This window comes from Salmo salar, chromosome 03, assembly GCF_965601325.2.
Source record: "Salmo salar chromosome 03, fSalSal1, whole genome shotgun sequence".
NCBI classification, from domain to species: Eukaryota; Metazoa; Chordata; class Actinopteri; order Salmoniformes; family Salmonidae; genus Salmo; species Salmo salar.
In genome coordinates this window covers 23,823,158-23,837,645 of record NC_138293.1, presented here as the reverse complement: position 1 = coordinate 23,837,645, position 14,488 = coordinate 23,823,158, and the positions used below count along the sequence as shown (strand labels likewise).

Genomic DNA, 14,488 nt, shown 5'->3' with positions numbered 1-14,488 from the left:
TATGACCACTGTTTTATGACATTATTATGATGTTTGTTGGTGCTGACAATTGGTACTCTCCTAAAGGTAAACCTGGCAGTGTGGACGAGGAGAGGCTAGGGGAGTTGGAGCAGTCCATCACCAGCGCTCGTGGCCAGGTCAACCTACAGCTCCAGCCTCGACTGCAGGACCTGGAAGAGAAGGAGGCCAGCCAGAGGACCAGGTTGACTGGCCTCAACCTAGATATTGATATGATCCTAGACGACATCAGGAACTTGGAGGACATACACTCGAACATCCCTAACGGCTGCTTCAACTCCCCACCTATTGAGAGACCTTAATCCCCACCTATTGAGAGATCTAAGTTTACGTCCCAAATGGAACCCTTTTCCATATATAATGCCCAACTTTTTACCAGGGCCCATAAGACTAGTCAAAGAATAGTGCACTATATAGGGAATAGGGTTCCATTTGGGACTCAAATGTATAGGGAATAAGGTGCCATTTGGGACACAAATTTAGTGTCTGAATGTAACATGGTATTATGTAAGAGAAAAGGAGTGTTTATTTAACTAAATGTATGTATAGCTGCCTGCAACAACAAAAAAATCTGTGAAATGTTCAAACACGAGGAGCAATATTTTGTCAATGGTAATGCGATATTTTCAGTGATCTAGTAAGTGTTAAAAACAATGTATTTTCTGTTGTATTCTGTCAAATAAACTTCAATATTTATTCCTTAACAACACAAACCAGGTGCTACTAAAAGCAACACACACAATTCATGACAATTAATGTGGATGTGTTTCACGTGAGAAAAAAGCTATATCCTTTTGCTTTTCAACTGAGGGAATTACTAGTAATGTAAACAACTACAATATATCTATTGTTACACACTTGGTTTATTATGGAAGTATTGAAAGACTGAGAATATGTTATATTGTGTCAGTCCAGTCTAAGATGACAAAATACAAATCATTTCCAACCCAGATCTGAAAGTGGAATTGTAGCTCATTTTACATAGGATTCCAAAAAATAAGTGTTTTCAGGACTCCTTACCAAATAAATCAATGAACAGAATAAAATATAAATCAAACATCTCTTCATATTATATCTAGAAATCATCTACTCATACAATTTCCTCAGGTTCTATGAGACCTTCTCTCCCACTGGGCAAACACTGGTTTAATCAATGTTTCCACATCAGTTCAACACCACAAAGTAAATGTGATGATGTTGAATCAACGTGGGGAAATGATTGGATTTGCAGAAAGTCAACAGCGTACTGGAATTTTGTGGTTTTTTTCACCTAAATTTAATGACATGGAGACCTGTTTTTTTGTTGTTTTTTTCGTGTTGAATTCACGTTAGTTGACAACTCAACCAAATTTAAATCCAAACTAGATGTTGAAATGATGTCTGTGCCCAGTGGGCTGAGACTATTATACTAAACATTGTCCTATTACTAGGACCACGACGATGCTTATTTTTCATATCAGATTTTCCACATCTTGTTTATCTAAACCAGTCTTTGAAGAATACCAAATAACTGATGTGTATGCAAAGGAAGTACCCTGCTGAGATGTTTGATAGAAAGACTCAAGGGATCCATGTATAAAGACCGTCTGCTTGAAGGGAGATTCGACCCAGTTCAGTTTGTTCATTACACTCGGATGACACATAAAGAAGCAATATTGTTTGTCTAGAACATCTTACACACAGTGTACTATTGATAGTCTTGCATCATGCCAGGCTTATACAACGCTACAATATTGACAACTAGTAGCACTTCTGTGTCCCTTTCTTATAACTTATGAACCGTGAGATTGCAGGAAGCATTGGAATGTATTTTGCTTTTGCTTCATCTGATATTAAGATTGAATAACCTAATATTGTTAGCCAAATGGACACATGTAAAGCTAGATATGAATGCAAGATGCTTTGGTAACAATTAGAGACCCTAATTAAACCAAATAATCGTCATTATTTTGCATTGACCAATTGGGCACAATGTGCACCACAGGAGGCTGCTGAGGGGACGACAGCTCATAATAATTGCAGGAACGGAGCGAAAGGAATAGCATGGAAACCATATGTATGATGTATTAAAAACCATTCCACCTATTCCGCTCCAGCCATTACCAAGAGCCTGTACTCCCCAACTAAGGTTCCACCAATGTCCTGTGATGTGCACATACTGTATACACCCTATTACACTGAAATCATTACTGCACAAATCAATGGTTACACTCAATGCCCATTAAACTGAACTGTCTAAAGTGTCCTGGCACTGAACATGAGAAGCTTCAGTAAGAAACTATTGATCAAAGGCTATGTCCCCACTTCCTTTGCAGAACAACGTTAGAGCACATTTTATATCAGGTTGATGATATTATGACAGAGTGTTGAGTGCAAGGGAGCGGGAGACTTATATCTGTGAATTCATCCCCAGGCACATGGAATGCACTTCTGTAGTTTGTGCTGTTGTTTTTTCCACTAGACACATTTTTTAAAGAATCTCAACTAACTAGCTACATAACACATAGTAAGAAACAGGTTCATTGCATTTGCTTTGGGAGTCGTGGTAATTTGCTTAGTGGCAAGCAGAAGAAATGTGCAAAATCCTTTGCACACGAAAAAGAAATTAACGTTCAAATCATTGTCTTATGTGCAAACAAATCTACATTTTGCACGAATGCCCACTGAAGACAAAACATTTAGGCATTGATATGCAATCGCAGATACATCAATACAGATACTTCTGTACATACAGTAGAATTATAGTGAATAGAAAATGAAGTGAGAGGTGGGTACCCACTATATGTTTGTCTTTTTGCAAACACTTTCACAACATATAGCTACGAAGTGAGTAAGTACTCATGCCAAAACAAAAAAACGTTCTAAGCATGCAGTCTAAGAACCGACAGATTTAAATCAAACTGCAAAGGCCAACATTCATTAGGTAACAATCTCTGCACCCTCTCTTCATGACACCAAGGTTGCATCTCAAATGGCACCGTATTGAATAAAAAGTGCACTATTTTTTACCGGAGCCATATAGGTCCTAGTCAAAAGTAGTGCACTATATAGGGAATAGGGCGCCATTTGGGACAGACAAAAACACTATCCCATGCGGCCGGCGCAACCTACACAAAGTCAGTTGTGAAGGTGGTCCACCGTACACACAGCTCTTAGGCACCTCGCTGTACAGTACATCCACAGGTCTGATGAGTCACTATGATACAGTAAGAAGGGAAATGCATATCTAATGCTCCTTCGAATGAAAAAGCAGTAGCTCAAGAGGAGTATACATTTTACATGAAAGACAGACAGGGACAATATGACAGTAGGCCGGAGCAGTAGTTCCTATCCAGAGGCATTGATGTAGAGCTGACTCTGCAGGATGTAGTCGATGACTGTCTGGTTCAGGTAGTCCACCACATGGCCGTCCCCGTGTTGCAGGGCCAGTCTGATAGAAGGGACATAGAATTAGAATGTGATATGGGAACAGCTTAGTTCAACTAGAGGCGGTTTCCCGGGAGTAGACTAAGCCTAGTCCTGGACAAAACAGTACGTTTAATGGAGAATATCCAATGAAAAAGCTTTTTAGTCTAGTACTATGCTTATTCTGTTTCCGGGAAACAGCCTCCTAATGTTTAGCAAATACCGAAGAGCCACTAAACAGCTACTGAAGTGGTACATTAAAGGGAAAATCCACTCAAAAACGATCTTGTGGTATTTTGCATCATCATGATGACGTGGCAAGTGACACTTTCCTTCTTGAAAGTCCAATATCTTGTCATCTTGAGCGCTGACATGCAAAACATTTTGGAATTGTATCAACATTGGACTATTGAAAAAAATTGCTAAAGATTGTTTTTGAGTGGATTTTCCCTTGAAAAGAGATACATATTTGTGAAAAAGAACTAAACTTTACCAGAGTCCACAGTGAATAAAAGACAGTAGATTCTACAATTATGTATTATTATTTATTAAATAGGCCTAATGGAGGCCCAAAATAGGATGGTTGCTAACTTATAAATCACATTTACCTGCTCTTGGTGGAGCTGACAATGGACATAGGGTGGTTGGCATCGTCTTCTACTACTGTGATGTTATCCTGGAAAAAACACACAGAGAGAAAGTTTTACATGTTATAAAATGTATCAATGGATATTTATAATTTTCTATGGTACGGAGTTGGTTCCATGTTAAGACATGAACATAATAAGCTTTTAACAGATTACATTGCCAAAACCTGCTGTTTTCAACTCTCTAGAGACAGCAGGAGCGGTAGAGATACTCTCAAAGATCGGCTATGAAAAAGCCAACTGACACTTACTCTTGTGTTACTGACTTGTTGCACCCTCGACAACTACTATGATTATTATTATTTGACAATGCTGGTCATTTATGAACATTTGAACATCTAGGCCATGTGCTGTTATAATCTCCACCCGGCACAGCGAGAAGAGGACTGGCCACCCCTCATAGCCTGGTTCCTCTCTAGGTTTCTTCCTAGGTTTTGGCCTTTCTAGGGAGTTTTTCCTAGCCACCGTGCTTCTACACCTGCATTGCTTGCTGTTTGGGGTTTTAGGCTGGGTTTCTGTACAGCACTTTGTGATATCAGCTGATTGATGTAAGAAGGGCTATATAAATAAATTTGATTTGATTTGATTTGATTGGGTTTCCACTTTTAACCAAGCTCATGACTCATATAGGCTCATAATGTAGATACTACCTTGTTCTTGCGCAGCACAGAGGAATGGTTCATTATCCTCTCTGTATCAACTCCATCCCGAGGCACAACAACAATCCCAAAGTCTCCCACAATCACCTCCATCTGCAAACAATTTGTATGACACATTGCAGTATTGCCTTATAATGCTGATTAAATGGGTCCCTGTAATAGTTATGGTAAAGTGTCTCAGATGCAACATTATGCATATTAGGGTATTAAATAATTATCATTCATGTCCCTACGTGGAGACTGGATAGATTAAAATGTCAACATTATTTAAAACAATTAGCCTTCCAGTGCCTTATTATGTCTGCTTAGAACTTCAGGGCAAGCCATTAGGACAAGTATGTACTGTATACTATGTAAAGTATGAAAATAACTAGAAAAAAAACTAAAAGTGTTATTATTTTCTGTGAGAATGACAGTCTTACAACAGACTTAAGAAGACAGGGAAGTGAAAGAGCGAGAGGGCCTACTTACATCACTGTCTTTCCATAAGCCAGGGATGCAGAATGACTCCAGAAGATCACTGCCACACAGAAGCAAGATGCGCAACTCTGGACAATAGATAGGAAGACAGAAATTAGACACCCAATAAACAAAAAGTACATGGATAAGATAACTTCCTGTTCAATTATTCGATAATGAAGAAAGTTATTTTGGTTTGTGAAAGGAAAATATAATGACCTAAGCTAAAAGCTTTTGTATTCTGACAATATACAGTCGGTATGCAATATTGGTAATACGTCAATCTTATGGAGACATACAAAAGAGTGTTAACTCACCAATTTCCTCATATCGCATTGCAGTACCAAGGTTGGCATTTTCATCTTTTGATATAAAAGAAATAAAGATAAAATAAAGGGTTATTAATCAATCATTGTGAACTTACTGTACCATACAATTACAAATGTATGATTTTCAGGAAGTTGCTTGTGTAGCATACTACTTACCCACAAAGGTAAAACGATCAATGTGGGGGCGAACACAGCAAATTTTGCCCAAGCTCTCACTCATCTTCCCCCAAAGCTTAACTGTTTAGGTATGAGGAAGCAAACATCAGACATTTTCTAGTAGTAAATTACATCCATTGAAGAAGTTATATAAAGCAGACAATCCATTTCTTAGTACATTACAACAACCTTTCCTCTTTCTCATCAATCATAAATTATACTTCAGATTCTGAGCTCTTTATTGTCAACCTAATGAAAATGGCACGAATGAGATCTGAAAGACATTTGTGTAGTATATATATACATAATCCCTCACTGGCAGTGGGCTTGTTGTTCATCGTGTTGTGGTTCTGATAGATGGCAGTCTGAGTCTCATTCTGTGGTTGGCCGATCACTGGAGTTGTGGACGGTGTGTTCACATTGGACAGAATGCACCCTGTGACTCTCTGTGGACAGGAAAAAAAAAAGTACTTAAAAAAAAAAATGTTACCTTTATTTAACTAGGCAAAATACCATGATTGGCACCTTCAGTACCGTTAAATGGCATTTGATCCAGCTTAGGTCAGCACCACAAATAGATTGCCCACATTCTGATGGAAGGATTTGTCACATATTACAGCAGTGGTTTGATATACTGTAGTGTTCTAAATACGGTAATGTTTTGTTGCCATGGAAACAATTGCAGCATACAGTAATGTTATAGGCTATTTCTAAAAACAGTTCAAATTGCCCTCAGTCTTTATTAATATTTCCACCACACACTTCAACTAGCTAGTGGGCCTTGCATGAATGTATCATCTATGAATAAGTTCCATACACAGTAGGTAATTCTGTTGCATCTAATGTAGGCTACCTTGAACACTCCTCTCTGAACTACCACAATTTTATCTTGATATTATCCTTCACTGCTAAATGTACAGCTCATGCAATACACAAAGCCGCAAGAGGTAGGGGTGCTGAGGGTGCCCCTGATAAATCAAAAAATATATACAGTACCAGTCAAAAGTTTGGACCCACCTACTCATTCAAGGGCTTTACTTAATTTTTACTATTTAATAATAGTGAATAATAGTTAACACATCAAACTACGAAATAACACACATGGAATCATGTAGTAACCAAAAAAAATATATATATATATTTTAGATTCTTCAAAGTAGCCACCCTTTGCCAGCTTTTCACACTCTTGGCATTCTCTCAACCAGCTTCACCTGGAATGCTTTTCCAACAGTCTTGAAGGATTTCCCACATATGTGGAGCTCTTGTTGGCTGCTTTTCCTTCACTCTGCAGTCCAACTCATCCCAAACCATCTCAATTGGGTTGAAGTCAGGTGATTGTGGAGGCCAGGTCATCTGATGCAGCACTCCATCACTCTCCTTCTTGGTCAAATAGCCCTTACACAGCCTGGATGTGTGTTAGGTCATTGTCCTGTTTAAAAACAAATGATTGTCCCACTAAGCGCAAACCAGATGGGATGGCATATCGCTGCAGAATGCTGTGGTATCCATGCTGGTTACGTGTGCATTGAATTCTAAATAAATCACTGACAGCATCACCAGCAAAGCACCATCACACCTCCTCCTCCAGGCTTCACGCTGGGAACCACACATGCGGAGATAATCTGTTCACCTACTCTGTGTCTCACAAAGACACGGCGGTTGGAACCAAAAATCTAAAATTTGAACTCATCAGACCAAAGGACAGACTTCCACCAGTCTAAAGTCCATTGCTTGTGTTTCTTGGCCCAAGCAAGTCTCTTCTTCTTATTGGTGTCCTTTATTAGTGGTTTCTTTGCAGTAATTCGACAATGTAGGCCTGATTCAGGCAGTCTCCTCTGAACAGTTGATGTTGAGATGTGTCTGTTACTTGAACTCTATGAAGCATTTGGGCTGCAATTTCTGAGGCAGGCAACTCTAATGAACTTATCCTCAGCAGAGGTAACTCTGGGTGTTTCTTTCCTGTGGCGGTCCTCATGAGAGCCAGTTTCATCATAGTGCTTGATGGTTTTTGAGGCTGCACTCAAAGAAACTTTCAAAGTTCTTGAAATGTTCCAGTTTGACTGACCTTCATGTCTTAAAGTAATGATGGACTGTCGTTTGTCTTTGCTTATCTGAGCTGTTCTTGCAATAATATGGACTTGGTATTTTACCAAATAGGGCTATCTTCTGTATACCACCCCAACCTTGTCACTGTAACGATGTGCGCTGAGAGTCGGGAAGCAAGTTCAGGGAGTGAGTGTTTTAATAAATAAATGCAACATAATACAAAACAAGAAACACAAACAATGCACAGACATGAAACAGAAACAATGACGCCTGTGGAAGGAACCAAAGGGAGTGACATATATAGGGAAGGTAATCAAGGAAGTGATGTAGTCCAGGTGAGTGATGACGCGCAGGTGTGTGTAACAATGGTGACAGGTGTGCGCCATCACGAACAGCCTGGTGACCTAGAGGCCGGAGAGGGAGCACACGTGACAGTCACAACACAACTGATTGGCTCAAACACATTAAGAAGGAAAGAAATTCCACAAATGTACTTTTAACAAGGCACACCAGTTAATTGAAATGCACTCCAGGTGACTACCTCATGAAACTGGTTGAGAGAATGCCAAGAGTGTGCAAAGCTGTCATCAAGACAAAGGGTGGCTACTTTCTCAAATATAAAATTTTGTTTTACACTTTTTTGGTTACTACATGATTCCATATGTGTTATTTCATAGTTTTGATGTCTTCACTATTATTCTACAATGTAAAAAATAGTACAAATTAAGAAAAACCCTTGAATGAATAGGTGTGTCCAAACTTTTCACTGGTACTGTATATATAAAAAAATATATAATATACATACTTTTCCCGGTCACAAAATGAGTGAACTAGGCCTTCATTAGTCCTGAACCCCACGCCCCCCGCCCCCCAACCCCGGCTTACCTTCATGAGGTCACGATGATGCTCCAGCACGCTGCATGTAGTCTGCCATGTGTCCTGGTAGCACTCCCAGGGATCCACTCTGCAGGAAAATAACACATGATAGATGTGTACTTCTGGGCCCCTATTCCTAAACTGTCTCAGAGTAGGAGTACTGATCTAGGATCAGGTCCCTCCTGTAGATTCATCATAATCTAAATGGCAAAACTGATCCTAGAACAGCACTCCTACTCACGCTTTATGAATACGTGCTCTGATCTCTATCCTTTTCATTAGTAGGGTAATAGAACTGATGATAATGCACATCTGCTAAATACCTCACACATCATGTCTTGATAATAACATTGCCAGAAAAACATCCTGTCTCAAAGGACTAATAGAGGAAGTGATATCATCCTGTCTACTGACAATGATACCTATATTAACCTGGTCTATGTCCCAAATGGCACCCTATTCCCTATATAGTGTACAATGGAAGTGGTCAGATGATGCGGATGCTACACTACAGGACTGTTTTGCTAGCACAGACTGGAATGTGTTCCGGGATTCATCCAATGGCATTGAGGAGTACACCACCTCAGTCATCGGCTTCATCAATAACTGCATCGACGACATCGTTCCCACAGTGACTGTACGTACATATCCCAACCAGAAGCCATGGATTACAGGGAACATCCGTATCGAGCTAAAGGCTAGAGCTGCTGCTTTCAAGGAGTGGGAGACTAATCTGGGCGCTTATAAGAAATCCCGCTACAAACCATCAAACAGGCAAAGTGTCAATACAGGATTAATATTGAATCCTACTACACGCTCGTCGGATGTGGCAGGGCTCGAAAACTATTACGGACGACAAAGGGAAATCCAGACACCAGCTGCCCAGTGACATGAGTTTACTAGACGAGCTAAATGCCTTTTATGCACGCTTTGAGGCAAGCAACACTGAAGCATGCATGAGAGCACCAGCTGTTGTGGATGACTGTGTGATAACGCTCTCGGTAGCAGATGTGAACAAAACCTTTAAACAGGTCAACATTCACAAAACCGCTGGGCAGACGGATTACCAGGACGTGTACTCAAAGCATGCGTGGACCAACTGTCAAGTGGCTTCACTGACATTTTCAACCTGTCCCTGACAAAGTCTGTAATACCTACATGTTTCAAGCAGACCACCATAGTCCCTGTGCCTAAGGAAGTGAAGGTAACCTGCCTAAATGATTACCGCCCCGTGGCACTCACGTCGGTAGCCATGAAGTGCTTTGAAAGGCTGGTCATGGCTCACATCAACAGCATCCTCCCGGACACCCTAGACCCACTCCAATTCGCATACCGCCCCAACAGATCCACAGATGATGCAATCTCAATCGCACTCCACACTGCCCTTTCTCACCTGGACAAAAGAAACATCTATGTGAGAATGCTGTTCTTTGACTTCAACTCAGTATTCAACACCATAGTGCCCACGAAGCTCATCACCAAGCTAAGGATCCTGGGACTAAACACCTCCCTCTGCAACTAGATCCTGGACTTCCTGACGGTCCGCCCCCAGGTGGTAAGAGTAGGCAACAACACGTCTGCCACGCTGATCCTTAACACGGGGGCCCCTCAGGGGTGTGTACTTAGTCCCCTCCTGTATTCCCTGTGGCCAAACACAACTCCAACACCATCATTAAGTTTGCTGACGACACAACAGTGGTAGGCCTGATCACCGACAACGATGAGATGGCCTATAGGGAAGAGGTCAGAGAACTGGCAGTGTGGTGCCAGGACAACAACCTCTCCCTCAATGTGAGCAAGACTAAGGAGCTGATCGTGGACTACAGGAAAAGGCGGGCCGAACAGGCCCCAATTAACATCGATGGGGCTGTAGTGGAGGGGGTCGAGAGTTTCTTGGTGTTCACATCACCAACGAAGTATCATGGCAAGCGGTACCGGAGCGCCAAGTCTAGGACCAAGAGGCTCCTCAACAGCTTCTACACCCAAGCCATAAGACTGCTGAACAATTAATAAAATCGCTACCAGACAATTTACATTGCCCCCCCCCCACCCCCCGTTCCCTTGTGTACACTGCTGCTACTCGCTGTTTATTATCTATGCAGACACTTCACCCCCACCTACATGTACAAAGTACCTCATCTAACCTGTACCCTCGCACACTGACTCGGTACCGGTGCCCCCTGTATATAACCTCATTATTGTTATTCTTATTGTGTTACTTTTTATTATTACTTTTTATTTTAGTATACTTGGTAAATATTTTCTTAACTCTTCTTGAACTGCACTTTTGCTTAAGGGCTTGTAAGTAAGCATTTCACGGTAAAGTCTACACTTGTTGTATTCGGCGCATGTGACAAATAAAGTTTGATTTGATTTGAACAAAAGCTGTGCAGAATGTAGGGAATAGGGTGCCATTTGGGACGCAACCTTATTGTTCTGGGCAGATAGCCACTGACTCACCTGATCCAGTCAGACGACTGGACTGCCAGTTGACACATGGTGAGACGATGCCTGCTGGGGACGAGGCCCTGTGAACACACGGTGGGAATGATAAAGCTTTCAACCAGTCATTGTGTTCATTGTGTGTCACATTGTGTGCACCCTATTCCCTATATAGCGCACTATATTTGGTAAAAAGTAGTGCACTATGTTGGGAATAGGGTGCCATTTACAACTCATACATTGTGTTTATTCTATTTATTGTATGTCTCTGCATGGTAATCCACTGGTTTGACATGTTTTATTTGTGAGGAATATAAAATGCACATAAGATTGATGATCTGACTGAAACGGCATTTCTCGTACATTTATTAGTCATGTTTTCTGTTTCTTATAGGGAGAGAAACTGGGAAAAGCTTTTCATTCATTCCAGAAATGGCTCGGGAGAATAGATGACGATAGTATTAGAGGTGGTTTATGTCATCTGAATGCAACATGAACACTTACACAGGAGGACCACACAAAAATGTCACTCATTCATAAAAATAACCACAAGCTATCACTACTGTGCGTCATTACTGTAATTATACACATGTCAGTCAAATAAGATTTGGGGATTCTTTGTTAGTTACTCGAACTTCATAGATAGCAAACAAAGCAGTCTGTGAATATACTGTTAAAGAAGTTCTTACCGGTTTGCCATAGGAGTCATGTACAGGTGAAATGATACCCCCAATCACAATGAACTTCCCTGTTTTGTGCAGGTATTCTCTGGCTTTTTCTGTAAAAGCAGATACAGTATGTAACTGTCAACATACTTACCATAGTTCATAGTGTGCACAATATTACAGTTTTAATCAGGTAACCTGTTTGCCATCAGCAAACCCAAAAATAAATTAACCCTGGTTTGCCAGTATACATGCAAATGAATTCGTACATAATATCTCCAGGGAGACTCCAATAAAATAATTCCAGAAGCCATGCTTTAGTTTAGGCTACAAATTAAGTGTATAATAACAGTTGTTTTCAACTGGAAGTTGATTGGTGAGATCTTTTTGTTTCGACCACAGGGCAAGAATGAATCTATTCATCTATTCACTCTGTTGTTGTGGAGTAACGTTACTGCCTGCATGCCACCAATAGAGAAACTCATTATATGAGTCCTCTTCAAGCAAGCCTGTCTGTGGAAACTTACTGAAGACTATATGTTGCAAGTATACCAGCTCAAAGTGTATGATGTACAATGCCTGTGCAAATTGAGCAGAGCCACTACAGATAGAGTCATATACATTAATATGATTAGAGAATGTATTATTCATGCAAGAAGACGGGGTATGAGCGAGGAAAGTAAGAAAGCTATGTTTTGAGTCAAATGTTAATGAGAAAGTCAGAAATCTGGGGTTGCCCTCCAAATCAGATGGATTGAGGTAACAAAAAAAAAGAAACCAAGTCTGCGTCCTAAATAGCACCCTATTCTCTATGTAGTGTGCTACTTTTGACCAGGGAACATAGGCCTCTGGTCAAAGGTAGTGCACTATATAGGAAATAGAGTGCCATTTGCAACACAGACAAGGGTTCTAGTGAAGACATGCAACTATTGAATGAGGTGATAATGAGCTACAAGCGTCTCACCCTTACATTCTCAAGAGAATCACAATTCTTCTCAACAATGACTTGAAAAATAGATTAAACTGAATCACTATTGAAATGCATGATCTGACACCATCCACAAGTTTTCATATTCAGTAGTCCTAGTTCTTGATATATGTATGTATTTGCTTCATCACTTTCTGTTCTTTCATGTAATCCTGCCGTGAGTCAGAAGGGCTCACTGGGGAGTTTCCATTGCTCCCTATGAGCAACTACAGTACTTTCATTTTTCCAGAACTGCCACTCCAAGGCATGCAGAGAGGTGGTGTGAAAAATAGGTAATGGAAACATGGAAGCTTTCCCCCCCTAATATTTCAGGTTCACTTACTACTGCTGCAGCAGAACCCTTGATTTCACTCAATTTATTCTAATGACTATCTCTTAGGATTTAGTTATTTTTCAGGGTACTAGCCTATGCTGTACCCTAATTTTGGATGACAGTCATTTAACTATATTTTATGATAATGGTTTGTATTATAAAACAGTGTACTTTACTAGTTCTTCTGTGATTGTTTACGGCAATATACTGATGCATCTGGCTGGCTGTTGAAATGTGAAATGTGAAATCTCTGTGCCATTACTGAATTGTGTGTACTGGATCAGTAGCCTAATATTTAAAGCAACAAGAAAACCCTGATGAAATCAGACGAAATGTCCGTTGAAAACTGATAAGAGGTAGGGCAAAGACAATAACGCAATTGCCTCTATGGATCAATCAAATTGCAAGTCTGCAGTCACACAACATGAAAAACAAAGGATATACAGGACCACACATATGTAAAAAAGGAGAAAATATTTAGTCAGGAGATTTAGATTTGCCATTTGTGTTGTCTTGATATTTTGCTGCATTTCCATGAATTGGTGAATACCTGTTGTGTTTAGCGGATTGTTTTACATTATTGCTCGGCTGCACAGTAAGATTGATTGTATGCTATTATGATTTGAGATACGATTTCTCATTCGTTATGAGTGACGCAGTATGTGCTATCAGGCAACCAATGCCCAAACATGCTCAACATGCCCCCTGTGTCCAGTGGCTCAACATCCGTATACTGCAATACATTCTCAAAATAGCCTAGCCTACTTTTTCCAAATCCATTTGCTATTGTTTTTAGGGCTGGTCGGGCTATGCAGCATTCACCAACGTAGACTACACTGAAATAATAGTGTGCGCTCAATATAGTAATAATAACCTGTAGATGGAATGGTTCTGGTGTTAATTCATGTAATTATTTTAAACATACGTGGTGTTCAAAAACACACAGCAAAATAAAGACCCCCACGTGAAATTCAATGATAAGACTTTAACTTAATTGACATAATCATATTTCCGTCACTGAGGCCGTCGCCCATTTCAGCACCCCCCTCGTGGACAGCGAAAACCATAAAGGTCTATGGCAAACCGCCTACCCAACATTACGCAATTCTGACATTATAATGCTGATATATAGGTTAATTGCCATAGTAATGTAGACCCCTGAACGCCTTCTCATTCTTAAACTAATATCCTACCCACAACATCTGGGGCACCAAACATCCCTTCAAAATATACAGAAGAACGCATAGGTAATGCTTACCAAACATATGAATGTGTCCTTTAGTGATGGGGTTAAAACTTCCACATGAGAGCAAAATAACGTGCGTTTTAGTGTTGTCCGTCATGATATGATTAGATATGAGGCTCTTTTTCTGCAACTACCAATTTGTTCTTCTTTGTTTTGCTGTTAGCGACCGCAGAGAGAGGCGAGGTTCATTTCGATGCGGCAGTATCCAAGTCTCCTCGCAGGATACAGAGCGTCACTGC

At 40.4% G+C, this 14,488-nt stretch overlaps 2 protein-coding genes across 2 annotated transcripts in view; one reads left to right on the top strand and one right to left on the bottom strand.

Annotated features, from left to right (window-relative positions):
* LOC106599435 (laminin subunit gamma-2) overlaps positions 1-970 on the top strand; it is a 15,751-nt gene extending 14,781 nt beyond the window's left edge. The window contains exon 22 of the mRNA XM_014190671.3: positions 67-970. Coding sequence (XP_014046146.3) covers positions 67-320 — 254 coding nt within the window. The 3' untranslated portion in view covers positions 321-970. The remainder of the gene's footprint in view (positions 1-66) is intronic.
* Positions 864-14,488, bottom strand: LOC106599437 (nicotinamide/nicotinic acid mononucleotide adenylyltransferase 2). Its single transcript, XM_014190674.3, has 11 exons — positions 14,262-14,488; positions 11,727-11,815; positions 11,056-11,123; positions 8,605-8,683; positions 5,990-6,119; positions 5,674-5,754; positions 5,506-5,550; positions 5,201-5,277; positions 4,721-4,822; positions 4,032-4,099; positions 864-3,448 (listed from the first exon to the last, which is right to left on the bottom strand). Exons 1-11 carry the CDS (start codon positions 14,344-14,346, stop codon positions 3,346-3,348), a joined length of 927 nt encoding a protein of 308 aa, XP_014046149.1. The 5' UTR covers positions 14,347-14,488; the 3' UTR covers positions 864-3,345.